General features: G+C 40.0%; 5 protein-coding genes across 5 annotated transcripts; 4 read left to right on the top strand and 1 right to left on the bottom strand.

The window, feature by feature from the left end:
• Positions 1-386: 386 nt before the first annotated feature.
• On the top strand, positions 387-3,136 carry RHIMIDRAFT_266186 (cobalamin-independent methionine synthase). The gene has a single exon (XM_023611883.1). The coding sequence runs from the start codon at positions 445-447 to the stop codon at positions 2,755-2,757; it is 2,313 nt and encodes a 770-aa protein (XP_023470180.1). The 5' UTR covers positions 387-444; the 3' UTR covers positions 2,758-3,136.
• Positions 3,134-5,441, top strand: RHIMIDRAFT_289265 (cytochrome P450). Its single transcript, XM_023613627.1, has 6 exons — positions 3,134-3,390; positions 3,443-3,727; positions 3,789-3,977; positions 4,032-4,768; positions 4,828-5,280; positions 5,327-5,441. Exons 1-5 carry the CDS (start codon positions 3,377-3,379, stop codon positions 5,175-5,177), a joined length of 1,575 nt encoding a protein of 524 aa, XP_023470179.1. The 5' UTR covers positions 3,134-3,376; the 3' UTR covers positions 5,178-5,280; positions 5,327-5,441.
• A 135-nt stretch (positions 5,442-5,576) lies between these two features.
• RHIMIDRAFT_198087 (uncharacterized protein) lies at positions 5,577-6,096 on the top strand (the record flags this gene model as incomplete). The annotated part of the gene is made up of 2 exons (XM_023606255.1): positions 5,577-5,775; positions 5,825-6,096. The coding sequence occupies 2 exons, from the start codon at positions 5,577-5,579 to the stop codon at positions 6,094-6,096; spliced, it is 471 nt and encodes a 156-aa protein (XP_023470178.1).
• A 9-nt stretch (positions 6,097-6,105) lies between these two features.
• Positions 6,106-7,634, bottom strand: RHIMIDRAFT_300875 (ATPase, V1 complex, subunit C; the record flags this gene model as incomplete). Its single annotated transcript, XM_023614359.1, has 6 exons — positions 6,106-6,735; positions 6,794-6,961; positions 7,018-7,109; positions 7,160-7,254; positions 7,311-7,464; positions 7,515-7,634. The coding sequence occupies 6 exons, from the start codon at positions 7,632-7,634 to the stop codon at positions 6,339-6,341; spliced, it is 1,026 nt and encodes a 341-aa protein (XP_023470177.1). The 3' UTR covers positions 6,106-6,338.
• Positions 7,635-7,924: 290 nt separating this feature from the next.
• Positions 7,925-10,997, top strand: RHIMIDRAFT_266182 (Pkinase-domain-containing protein). Its single transcript, XM_023611882.1, has 13 exons — positions 7,925-8,177; positions 8,270-8,336; positions 8,389-8,427; positions 8,476-8,541; positions 8,597-9,049; positions 9,108-9,230; positions 9,279-9,373; positions 9,426-9,546; positions 9,598-9,924; positions 9,983-10,238; positions 10,298-10,456; positions 10,538-10,775; positions 10,888-10,997. The coding sequence occupies exons 1-12, from the start codon at positions 8,056-8,058 to the stop codon at positions 10,624-10,626; spliced, it is 1,917 nt and encodes a 638-aa protein (XP_023470176.1). The 5' UTR covers positions 7,925-8,055; the 3' UTR covers positions 10,627-10,775; positions 10,888-10,997.
• Positions 10,998-13,616: the final 2,619 nt, after the last annotated feature.

The raw sequence follows: 13,616 nt of genomic DNA, 5'->3' as shown, positions 1-13,616 counted from the left end.
AGGTGACACAGCCAGTATTGATCATTGCTAAAGTCATGCAACCAATGAAATACGACTGATGCCTACATCTGATTGGCCAGTTGGAACCTTATTCTATGGATCAATGGCTAATAGGCGATCATGACTACAAGGTAGCAGATCAAAGGAAAGTAAAAGAAGGAATATGATAAGGGGGAATGATTATCTAACGGCCTGCCCTTTGTTTGGCCGAGTATTTCAAGTGATGGTTGCATTTACTAAAGCCGCCAAGAGTGATCATAGATTGCATGATAAAACGGAGATCCAACTCGAAACAGGTCTACAGCATTCTGTTTGATTCTTATTGGCTGCTTTATAACAACATCTCATCTCGCTTTAACCTTCTGCAAACACCAAAACACGAATATAAATAAGCGCCTTTGTTTCAAACTTTCTTTTCTTTTTTACTTTACATTTATATAAAAAATGGTTCTTGCTACTAACCTTGGTTTCCCTTACGTTGGTGCTCAACGTGAACTCAAGAAATCCGTCGAAGCCTACTGGTCTGGCAAGATTTCCGAAGCTGATTTGAAGGCTGCTTACTTCACTATTCAGCAAAAGAACTGGAAGTTGCAAAAGGAAGAAGGTTTGGACCACATTCCCTCTGGTGAATTCACTCTCTATGATCGTGTTTTGGATACTGCTCATCAATTTGGTGTCATTCCTCAACGCTACCAACACATCAAGGACCCTCTCCAACAATTCTTTGCTATGGGTCGTGGCCTTCAAAAGCCTGCTACTGAGACCTCTGAGAAGATCGACGTTCCTGCTCAAGAAATGAAGAAGTGGTTCGATACCAACTACCACTTTATCGTCCCTGAATTCGAGCCCAACCAGACCTTCAAGTTGCAAAACCCTGTATCTGTCGAACAATACAAGGCTGCCAAGTCTCTCGGTATCGAAACTCGTCCTGTCTTGATCGGTCCTGTCACTTTCCTCCACCTCGGTAAGGCCGCCAAGGGATTTGACAAGTTCGATACTATCTCTCTCTTGCCTCAGTTGCTCCCCAAGTACGTTGAGCTCATCAAGCAATTGGAAGCTGAGGGAGCCCAATGGGTCCAAATCGATGAACCTGCCTTGATCCTCGATTTGCCCGCTCATGTCAAAGCTGCCTTTGAAGATGCTTATAAGACGATCAAGTCTCAAACCAACATCAAGGTTCTTGTTGCTGCTTACTTTGGTCGTGTGGAAGACAATGTCCATGGTCTCTTGCCTCATGTTGACGGTGTCCACCTTGACCTTGTCCGTGCCCCCTCTGAGTTGGATGCTATCTTGCCTCTCCTCAAGAACAACCAAGTCTTGTCTCTCGGTGTCGTCGATGGCCGTAATGTCTGGATCAACAACTTGTCCAAGTCTATTGAATTGGCTCAAAAGGCTGTTCAAGCTCTCGGCAAGGACCGTGTCTTTGTTGCTCCCTCTTGCTCTTTGGCTCACTCTCCTTACTCCACAAGCTATGAAAAGAAGATTGCCAGCCAAAATCCCGAACTGTTCAGCTGGTTGTCTTTCTCTGTTGAAAAGGTCAAGGAAATTGTTGTCATTGCTAAGGCTGTTCGTGGTGGAGTTGATGGTGTCAAGGAAGCTTTGGACAAGAACGCTGCTGCTGTCGAATCTCGTCGTACCTCCAGCCAGACTGTCAACCCTCAAGTCCGTGAACGTGTCTCCAAGGTTCCTGCCCAAGACTGGAAGCGTCCTAACCCCTTCCCTGTCCGTCGTGAAGCTCAAGTTAAGAAGCTCAAGTTGCCTCTCTTCCCTACTACCACCATTGGTTCCTTCCCTCAAACCAAGGAAATCCGTGTTGCTCGTCAAAAGCACAACAAGGGTGAGTTATCTGATGCGGACTATGATGCTTTCATCAAGAACGAAATGAAGAAGATGGTTGAATTCCAAGAAAAGGTTGGCTTGGATGTCCTTGTTCACGGTGAGCCCGAACGTAACGACATGGTTGAACACTTTGGTCACCTTCTCTATGGTTATGACTTTACTGAAAATGGTTGGGTTGTTTCCTATGGTTCTCGTTGTGTCAAGCCTCCTGTCATCTTTGGTGATGTCTCTCGTCGTGGCCCCATGACTATTGAAGAAATTGCCTATGCTCAATCCTTGACTAAGAAGCCTATGAAAGGTATGCTTACTGGTCCCGTCACCATGATGAAGTGGTCATTTGTCCGTGATGATCTTCCCTTGAACGAGGTTTGTACTCAAATCGGTTTGGCTCTCCGTGATGAAGTTGTCGATTTGGAATCTGCTGGTATCCCTTGTATCCAAGTTGATGAACCTGCTATCCGTGAAGGTTTGCCCATCCGTCGTGCTGATTGGGAGGCTTATCTCGAATGGTCTGTTGCCTGTTTCCGTTTGTCTACTGCTGGTGTCCGTGACGAAACTCAAATCCACACTCACATGTGTTACTCTGACTTTAACGATATCTTTGGTGCTATTACTGCTTTGGATGCTGATGTTATCACTATTGAAAACTCCAAGTCTGATGAACGTTTACTTCAAGTCTTCCAAACTCAAGGATATCCTCAAGAAGTTGGTCCTGGTGTCTTTGATATCCACTCTCCTCGTGTTCCCGGTGTTGAAGAAATGAAGGCAAAGATCGTCGGTGTCATCCAATACCTTCCCAAAGAACGTGTCTGGGTCAATCCTGATTGTGGTCTCAAGACTCGTGGATGGCCTGAAACTGAAGCTGCCTTGACCAACATGGTTGAAGTCGCCAAGCAACTTCGTGCTGAATACGCTTAAGAAAATTGTAAATAGTTCAACACTAGAGTATATCCCCTTAATATTATACGCCATGTTTATAAATATTTATTTTGTACAAAAAAAAAGTTCAACACTGATAATAAAAGCAATTGATTTGTTAAATTTACGCTATAAATTTTTTTTTTCTTTGTTTATTGTTTTCACAAATGATTTGAGTTGCAGATCCGTCATAATAGTTTGCCCGGTAATTCATTGGACGGAAAAATAAAGAATAGTATATCCATCGGAGAAGCTTGCAGACATGAAGTATCTATTAAAATAAACATGAAAAAGGCTCTTTAAAGCCTTGTTTGTTTAGTATATAAACAAGGGTATAAGGAACAAATAGATTCGACAAGGGGGAGAAACAGAAAGTGAAGGATTAAAAAAAAAAAATGTAATTTATAATCAACTCAAATCTTTTTCATTCTTGTGTACCCAAAATTTTGTGGATTCTTTTTTTTTCCCCTTTAAAAAAAATAAAAGCGCCCCTTTTTTATTTCTTTTTTCTCTTTTCCAAACATCGAGCAGAGACAAAGACAGAGAGACGAGAGAAAATCAGAAAAAAAAAAGAGATATAATCTGATTTGATATACTATTTATTTATTTACATAATCAAATGTCTTCAACAAGGTAAACGAACAGACGATGGCATATCTTTTCATTTATTAACTGGGAAACATAGCCTATTTAATCCTCGTTCAATCGAATCTGCTAAAAACGCAATCAATTCGTTCGTCACACAAGCCCTTCATTCACCACCTTCTACAACTGCCATTGTTTGCTCTGCTATCGTTGGTTTATTTGCTTACGAACAATATGTCTACCTGAGAAAGAAAAAATCTTTACCTGGTCCTTCCTTTAAAATCCCTATCATCGGCGCCTTCTTGGACTCTCTCTATCCTACCTTTGAAGGCTATATGAGCAAGTGGAAGAGTGGCGAACTATCTTGTGTGAGTGTATTTGATAGGTAACTTTAAAAAAAAAACTTTCCCCTGGGTACCATGGTAACTGATTATATAATTCCGCAGGTTCGTTGTTATCGCTTCAACTTGTGAACTCAGTCGAAAGATCCTGAACGCGCCCGCCTATGCGGAGCCTGCTGTTGTGGATTCAATGAAGCATATCTTATGTGCTGACAATTGGGTATTCTTGAGTGGAAAAGCACACGTTGACTATAGAAAGGGCCTCAACGTTCTCTTTACACGCAAGGCGCTTGGGTAAGTTCTTACTAAAAACAGTAAAGGAGAATGCTGCTCATTTTCTATTTTCAGTATCTATATTCCCATTCAGGAAAAAGTCTATCAAAAGCATTTTACCGAGTGGCTTTCGCTGAACGGTAAATCTGAACAGTACCAACTACGCTTCCGTGAAATCAACATGGAAGCCTCTCTCCGTGTCTTTTTGGGCGATTACATGTCTGATGAGATAGCCACTCGTATCTCTGAAGAATACTTTAATATCACAGCTGCTTTAGAGCTTGTCAATTTCCCCATTCCTTTGCCAGGCACCAAGGTGTATAAGGCCATTCAGTCTCGCAAGTTCATTGTCCAACAATTCATCGAATGCATCAAGGACAGTCGTGTCCGTATGGCCAAGGGTGAGCCTGTCAAATCCATGATGGACGCATGGATCAACTCCATGGCCGAGTACGAAGTAGAATGCGAAAAGGCTGGAAAGCCTGCACCAAGAAAGTTTGATGACCGTGAAGTTGCCTTGACCATCTTGACTTTCCTCTTTGCCTCTCAAGATGCTACTTCCTCTGCTCTCACCTGGGCCTTCCAATTGTTAGCTGATCATCCTGATGTTTTGGAAAAGGTCTATCAAGAACAAATGAAGTTGAGAAATGGAAATGTTGATCAAGAATTAACGTTGGAATTGATGGAAGAATCAACCTATTTGCGTCAGGTTGTCAAAGAAATCCTTCGTCTTCGTCCTCCTGTCTTGATGGTTCCTTATCAAACCGTCCGTGATTGGCCCATTACTCCTAACTACACCATTCCCAAGAAATGTAAGTTGTTAAAGATAACATAAAGAAGCGAGCTAACAACAACTTTTATTTATATACAGCCATGGTTATCCCTACTACCTACCCTGCCCTTCATGATCCCGCTGTTTATCCTAATCCTGACGCTTTCGATCCCGATCGTTGGGGCCCACAAGGAACTGCGGAAAAGCATCCCAAGAATTTCATGGTGTTTGGCAACGGTCCTCACCACTGTTTGGGAAGAGAATACGCCATGATGCACTTGATGGCTGTCATTGCTCAAGCAACTCTTAAAATGGAATGGACTCACACACGCACAGAGAAGAGTGATGATATATCTATTTTTGCTACTATTTATCCTCAAGATGGTTGCATCATGAGCTTCAGACCTAGAACTTACACTAATGATACTAATACTACAGTTATTGCTTAATTCCATTTTTTATTAAAGTATATTATTTTCCTAATCATTGACGTTCTTTCTCTTGTTGCTTCTTTTCTAATGATGCTTTCAGCGCCTTGAGTTGTTCAAGTTCCTTAAACTATTGTTAACTTGGATATCACACACATATACACGTGTACCTTCTTTCGAGCATATTCATTCTCGGAAGCCTTTCCTTTTAAATCAAGCTTTGACAAATTAGCGTCAGTGTGGTTCATTTGAACGAATGTACTAGAATAAAAAAGAAAGGGTTCCATATTACTTTTGACGCATACGTTTTCCGTACTAGCCCGCATTTAAAAAGTGGACCAATCAGATTCGAGGTTTAAAATAGTATATAAATTCATGCGTGCTAGTGAGAAACAACCAGTACTTTTTTTTTCTCTTATTATGCCTCGTTCATCTAGATCTTCCCGTCCTGCTGCCAGACCTGCTCGTCCTTCAGGACCATCTCATCAACAAACTAGAAGTGCACATACCCATGCTCCTCCTCCACAGCAACATGCACCAGTTCAACAACAACAACAACAACAACAAAGACAGCCTTCTGAAGCAGCGCAGCATCGTCAACCAGGATTATTTGGTCAAAGTAAGTAAATAATTAAGAGAAAAATGATAAAGTACTTATAATTTTCTAGTGGCATCTACTGCGGCAGGCGTAGCTGTTGGTTCTGCTGTTGGACATACAATGGCTAATGGTATTTCATCCATGTTTGGTGGTGGTCATCAACCAGAAGAAGTACAACAACAAGAAGCATACCAAGCATCATCAGAGAATGTAAAGAATTCATGTGAAGCCGATGCAAAGGCATTTACTCAATGTCTTGATGCAACAAATAATGATATGTCTGCTTGTAAATGGTATTTAGACGCACTTAAACAATGCCAACAGATGGCATCTCAATATTAAAAGAGTAATATTTTTGTTTTATTTTCTTTCTTTTTTAAACAATAAAAAAAATAATAAGCAAAGATTATTTGCGTTCTGTATCAAATTCAAGTTCAAATTGAACATAAGGTCGATAGTTGTTATCATTGACAGATTGTAAGTCGTGGTCCAGTATTTCTTCTTGTTGTTCCTGTTTGATGGCTTGTCCATGGACACCACCTAAACGACCATACTGAGCAACCATAACATCGTCTACCTTTTTCTCAAATTTGGGCTTGGGCTACACACAAAAAAGGGGGATTAGATGCGACGTGGTCAATCATAAAAGCACTTACACAAATGGTGACTGAGCAGAAATCAGGAGGCAAACCATAACGAAGGACAGATTCGACAAAGACACGCAATGCCTTCAGGTGTAACCAAGAAGCAAAGACTTCACCAAAGTTTGTCTTGGCCAAACGCAGTAATTCAGCATGCTGCTCACGTTCAGTTTGGATGGTTTCCTCCAACTCTCTTTGTTGAGTCTGTAAAGCATCTTCATTGTATTTGAAGTCACGAGGAATGAAACGCTCCTCTCTTGCCTTGTGACAGAATTCGTCAGCGACACGCTGAAAGACGGTGACAGTGAATAAGCCAAACTCATCATCCTCTGTTATTTTACTATGTAAAGAGTGAGCTTTGTTTTCTTCTTTTTTTTTTTGATATATATTTGACTTACATGGAAGAACGAGGAACAACCATGTCTGTCAAGGTTTCATACTTGTTGTTCCACTGCTTATAGAGTGACTTGGGAACAGCAACGATCAAGGTAGTCAAGAATTCAGAGTTCAATACACAGTGCTGCTTTTTTACAATACCGTTCAAGTTACGAACCGACAAGTTGCCACTTGAGTCTATGTTAATAATCTTTTCCGTGTCATCTTTTTTGTCTACTTTACTTACGTCTCTTTACGCTGTAATGTTTGAAGTGCGTTCTTCGTCTGAGTATATGTATTCAACTTGTTCTTCATGATATTATCAATCGCAGTAACTTCCTATAGTCTTGTTAATATAAAATGATACTAGTCTCCATGCTCTCTCTAACCTGGTTTAAAGTAGCTGTTGTTTCCTGCAAAGATTTATCTGTACGATACTTCATTGTGTTCCATTGAAAAGTAGCAATGAACTGATCCAAAGGTTCTATATACATTGCTTTTAGTCTCGGTAATACAAACGCGCCCTTTAGCGTTTCATACTGTCATTCACCAACAAGAACCCTTGAAGAGGTTGTTGTTGACCCTTTATCAAAGTGTTTAATATATCCGTCAACTTGTTTACAGATTGCTCAAATGCTGCGTCATATTTAACGAGGTCATCCGATAAAACTACGAGTGCATCCAAAGTACCAATCTTGTAAAAGAATTAGCTTTAATGTGATATATATATAAAGGGTAATATACCTTGAATTCGGGGATGGTATAATGGTAGGTTTGAGCATATTCTGCTAGTTTACCCTTGATATTTAAAAAGGTATTCTGCTTATCTCCTAAAGCAGGGACCGAGACAAAAACGTACTTCATAATGGGTAAAGAAAGAAAGAGTGTGCGAGAAAAAAGGTGTGTGTAGTAGTACTAAAATAAGAGAGGCAGATAGAAACAGAGACAGAGAGAGAGAAAGGGAAGAGCGGAAAGTTAAAATATAAAACTGTGTAAACAGTTTCATGTCCCTTCTTTTGAGCTTCATAGCTACAACAATAAACCTTTTTTCATACAGTCGCTATACCTTTTAAACTTTTTGATATTCAAGGGTAGAAATGACAGCTTAGGAGTCATAGCAAAGCCCCCCTTTCCCTTGACAGAGACAAAATGCCATTTACGGTAATCTGTTTACGGTTGCTTTTTGAAGAGCTTGTTACACAAAGCTAAGATCTATTCATACTATATAATATCATCGTTTGCTTTTCTTTGGCGTTCTTTGACCTTTCTTTTATTATTATTAAATATGAATGCTCAGCGAAACAACGATGAAGAAGAAGTTAAACAGTTTATATCAGATACACTCCGTATACAGTTACCAGAAGGCTCACTTCAGGACATCCTAAAAGATGGCATCATACTTTGTGAGTACGTATATGATTTCATTCAACTATTGCTTTCCATTAAACACATATACACACACACACATATATATATATATATATATATATAAACATTAGCTTGATTCGAGTGTTTTCGCCTGATGGATTTATAGTAAAAAATGAAGGCAAGACAAAATTTGCCTACGTAGGTTGATGTACCCTTATGTTTCAACACAACTAACCATTCATGCGTCTAGCAAGATAACATTGGCCAGTTTCTTCGAGAAGCAGAGAGGGTAAAAAGGTATCCTGATAGTTTTAATATATGCTCATACTCTCAATAGCTTCATATACCCCCATCCGACCTGTTTCAAACAGTCGACTTACTGGAAGGAAAGCGAATGCAAAGCGTAGGTTGAAATAACACCCAAAAAAAATACACTCATTATTCTCACACATGTGTAGGTCATTACTTGTTTATTAGCAATCCAAAGAATTATGCGTGATAGAAAATTGATACCCAACACAATCAGAGCCAAAAAAAAGAGCAACAATATGTTATTTTTAAAAACAGAAGTCAAAAAAAGATCATCTAGCTTTGACCTGACAAAACCTTCGAAAGATATATGTAAAAGTAAGGAAGGCTACGTCAGATCACAAGTTAAGTCTTTATCCTGCCAAACTATTACAGAGAGTTCTCTTCCTTCGCCACCTCACACACGAAGGAACTCTTCAGAAGCATTGACTAAAAGAGAAGAACCTAAACTATTACCGATTCCTCCTATTCCAGTAGCCACACCATCAAAATCCACGCCGACGTCAGACCAAACCAACTCAAACAATCGAAAGACGTCGTTAAAAAAGATGGGGGCCTGTGCCATTGCTGTTCAAAACGAAGATGGTACACAATCTGTTTATGTATGTTTGCGTACATCTGTGCAATCTTTTTTTTTATTCATTTCTTTCTTGTACGTAGGCTCTAGGAAAAAGTATTGGTAAAGGACAGTTTGGTGAAGTATTTGGTGGTCTAAACATGGACACGGGTGAATATGTAGCTATTAAGCGAATAAAAAGAAATCAAATGGATTGTGATGACATGGTAAGCCTTGCATGTTTCTAATCCGGTTACACTAATCGGAACACATAGAATGAAGTAGGTGTTCTCAAGCATCTAAACCATGAATATATCGTGCGATATAAGGGATTCTCAAAAGATAAAGTATATATCAACATTATTCTAGAGTAAGTCATTGTCAGCAATACAATGTATGCACTTTTTCTGATTTACTACAAGATATGTAGAAATGGGTTCCTTATTAAACAACATCAAAGCTTTTGGAAAGTTTCCAGAGAAGCTAGCTGCTTCATATACCTATAAAATCTTATCTGGTCTTCACTACCTTCATTCTCAACAGGCAAGTTTTCAACCCCAAGCACAATAAAGCAAAACAACTGACGAGAAATAGGTTATTCACTGCGACCTTAAGGCGGCGAATATACTTACTACCAAGACCGGTGGACTCAAACTAACAGATTTTGGAGTTTCACTCAGCCTGAAAATGAAAGATGATGAAACGACTGGAGAACCAGCGGGTACGCCTAACTGGATGGCACCTGAAGTGATCAAACTCGCCGGAGCATCTACCAAATCTGATATTTGGTCGCTAGGCTGTACGATTGTTGAAATGCTAACAGGAAAACCACCTTATGCTGGTATGCATTCATTTGCTGCCATGTATAAGATTGTAGAAGACGATGAACCACCTATTCCAAAAAATTTAAACTTGTCAGAAGTAAATAGATGGACTTTATATGATTTCATTTGCTAATCGGTTTGTCCCTGTTTGATAGGAAGCAAGAGAGTTTTTAACAAGCTGTTTTAGAAAAGACCCCAAAGATAGACCGAGCGCATATGACCTCATGCGATACAAGTGGGTGGAGTCCTTCTTCAAGCAGGATCAGCAGCGTTCACTCAAAAAGAGTAGTAGTGTCAATAACTTATCTTGCTTACATGAGCGCATCTGTGAACAATACCCTTCAAAAGCACAAATGTGCAGCATATGTTTTTCAATGATTGGAAAAAGTTTAAGAGCTAAACATTGCCAAGGTAATAAAAGTAAGAATAGTTTGCAGCAATAGACTGACTGATATTTATTCCATTTACAGACTGTGGACAAACAATGCATGTGTTCTGTATACCAAGTAAACTAAAATCAAGCACAAACAAGCTGTACACAGCACTACCGCCATTATCCAATCAGGACGAATGCTACATACCATTACATAGCCCCAAATATAAGTCAGAAGGTTACTCACAAGCAAAAGGTATTCCTAATTCAAGAAAAAGTTACAATGTAATATCCTCCATTATGACTTAATAAATGTATAAATGCATGCACTTTTTAGTAAACAACACTATACAAAATAAGTTGAGCAGCCGAAGCATACACACGGATTTAGTCAGAATAGTAAAGAGTAGCGCAGGGCATATTTGAGTCAAGCTTGTTTCAAAATTGGTCCTAGAGTATTTTTTTTTTTAAAACAAAAAGATGATGAATTCAAACATCAGCATACAGAATGACGCTATCTATCGTATGTAAATTGAAGAAATATTGAATCATTAATGATACAAGACTTTATTTAGGTAAAGTGGATAAGCTTTTTTTTAGTGCAAAAACCCCCTTCTAATCTTAACGAGACACTCGCAGCACCATATATATCCATATAGTGTTTAGCAGTGCCTTCTTTTTATTCAGTGTCTCTCTTTCTCGATCACTAAAATGTAGATAACATCAGTATCATAACCAGAGACATTAAAATTAAACTGCAGATCTCTTAACAATGGAGAATGTTTCCTTTCATTTATGCTTCACTGTATTGGTTCGTTTATTTAAAAATTAGCGCCTCAATCGAGGCATTTCTGTTTTCTAAGGATGGCCCTATTGTCATTCTTCTCTATTTAAGTTTTCAACATAACTTATTTAGGTAATGAGGTACTGATATAGCCATAATATCTATAATTCCCCTTAGGAAAAGGGGCAGGGGTTAATGTAGGATGGTATATGTAGTTGGAGTCTAAAAGTATACCTAATAAGTAAGAATAAGTAGTCTATCTGTGCTTAAACAATCGTAGCATTTAACGAAAGGGGAGTTATCGAAAGAAAAGAAAATGCTAGTTAAAAATGTCTCTCATCTTGTTTTGCATCTGGCCTCTTAAAAAAGGGAAAAAGAAAGGCCTTTCCTTGTTGTTACTTCTACTACGCTTCATTCAAAAAAAAAAAGATATTTAATCGACAACTGCTCTTATATTTCCGATACTTGCTCTCTCTTTTTTCGACATTATCACATAAAATGCATCAAAAGATACCCATCGTCTTTGCACTATGTGTCTATATGCTGTTGGGCGCTAAAGGAGATTCCTGTGGTCATGCCACTGAGACTATCACTAAAATTTATAATGTTAAGCGAGGTCCACAAAGTCACATCAAGGCAATTGTGGAATCAACAGCTACTGTTCCTATCTTGCCTTTTGTCTCAGAAAAGATGTATCACCTTCGAGAAGACTGTAGAAATAATCTACGCGTTATTTCTATTGTTTTCGATAATCAACATACAGACTACATACAGACAGCTGATATTCATGCTGCTAGTCTTGGAAATCAAAAATCAAAAACACTATTAGATCTGCCAGGTACATACAAATAAACATTGACAAACGTAAAGTCATATGCTAACCTATTACAGAATGTATGAAAAGCAAATCATGTGACGATATTGATTATGATTGTGAAAGTGAGGACGACGACGGTGATGATGATGATTATGATGACGATCAAGACGATGATGAAGATTGTGATGATGAAGACAATGAAGACGACGACGATGAAGATGACGATGATGATAAACAGAAAGGTGGTCATGGCAACCATGGCCATAACGAAGAATGCAAACATTGGTCATATGGTGACAATGGCTCAAAAAATAAACATCATTGGTATCACAAACATGGCAGCTGGTGGCATAAAGGCTCTGGATGGGATTGTAAAGAAGAAGTCCCCGAGTTTTGTCATGACTCGGCTATAACGCGAACTACAACCAGAACAAGGCAAATTACTACAGTCATCAATCATACCAGGACCACTACTCTTCGACAAATCGAAAAAGTTACTATTACAAAACCACAGCGTCCTATTACAACAACGCTACGTACAACAGATACGGTGAAAGTACCAGTGACAGTGAAGCCAACTACATCTCCTGGTAAAGAAAGCCCCAGTAGCCCGCCACGGACCACCTCCCGTTCTCGCACTAAAATCACAGTCACTAAAACATCAACCACTACCTCGACGCAAAGGACGACTCCAGCAAAGACGTCTCCAACCACAAATACATCGCAGCCTCCAAAAACTACATCAGTTCCAGAGCCTACCAAGCCTTCATCAAGTAGGCATCCAACACCTAGTAGTAGTAGCAGCAATAGTCGAAACTCTAGCGGAACAAGCTCGTCTCAATCATCCTCTAATTCTTCTACCCGAAGTCAACCTTCTGAAACCTGGCCACCATCACAAACTACATCTATGACACCTACCATGTCTACTACGTCAACAACTTCTGGCGCTCCAAAAACCTCATCTAGCACCCAGGCATCATCATCAAGTAATTCAGTACCATCTACTAGGCCATCATCAACTTCAGCCACTAGCTCTTCAAGTAGAGGTCAGTCCACTCCATCTCACAGTAGCTCCAGTGGACCATCATCGAGCACTTCTTCGACTACTATGAAGTCATCAGATAGTCCTTCGAGCTCACCCAATACAAATCAACCGTCATCAACACTTTCGTCTTCTTCAAGCTTACCTTCTAGAACATCTAGCTTACCAAGTAGTCGGGCACCAACAACTGATCCATCTCGTTCTTCGACTCCTATGCCATCATCTTCAACTGCTCCTAGTTCACAGCCGCCTTCCTCCCAAAGCTCCTCTGGCTCCCCAAGCTCAAGCATACCAAGCAGTACTCCAACTTCTAACTCTCCATCAAGTCCATCCACAAGTATGCCAAGTACCACTTCAGGATCCTCTCAGTCACCAAGCTCTTCAAGTGGAGGTACAGGTTCCCCTCAGCCAACAAGTAACCCAGGTTCGACTCAGTTACCATCGTCCACACCTTCAAGCTCTTCATCATCAACTTCTGATACAGTTTGCAGTGGAATGGGTGGAACAACAGTTACAAACCCTACCAATGGCAGTAAGACCTGCATATACCCTACAAGCACAAGCAGCGAACCCAGTAGTAGTATGCCTAAAAGCCCTATTCCCACTACAAGTACTACCAGTAATAGTACACTATCGACCTCTGCTTCTTCGACGCAACCTAGTTCCCAAAGCATGCCTCCAGCCTCATCTTCGGCGCCTGATAGACCATCTTCTCCACCTCCTAGTCAGCCATCTTCTCCATCACCCACAGACCCTAGGTTCCCACCTGGTCA

Source organism: Rhizopus microsporus (genome assembly GCF_002708625.1).
Source record: "Rhizopus microsporus ATCC 52813 unplaced genomic scaffold scaffold_2, whole genome shotgun sequence".
Taxonomy (NCBI): Eukaryota; Fungi; Mucoromycota; class Mucoromycetes; order Mucorales; family Rhizopodaceae; genus Rhizopus; species Rhizopus microsporus.
Note: the sequence above shows the minus strand (reverse complement) of the source record. Positions and strands in the feature narration are given on the sequence as shown.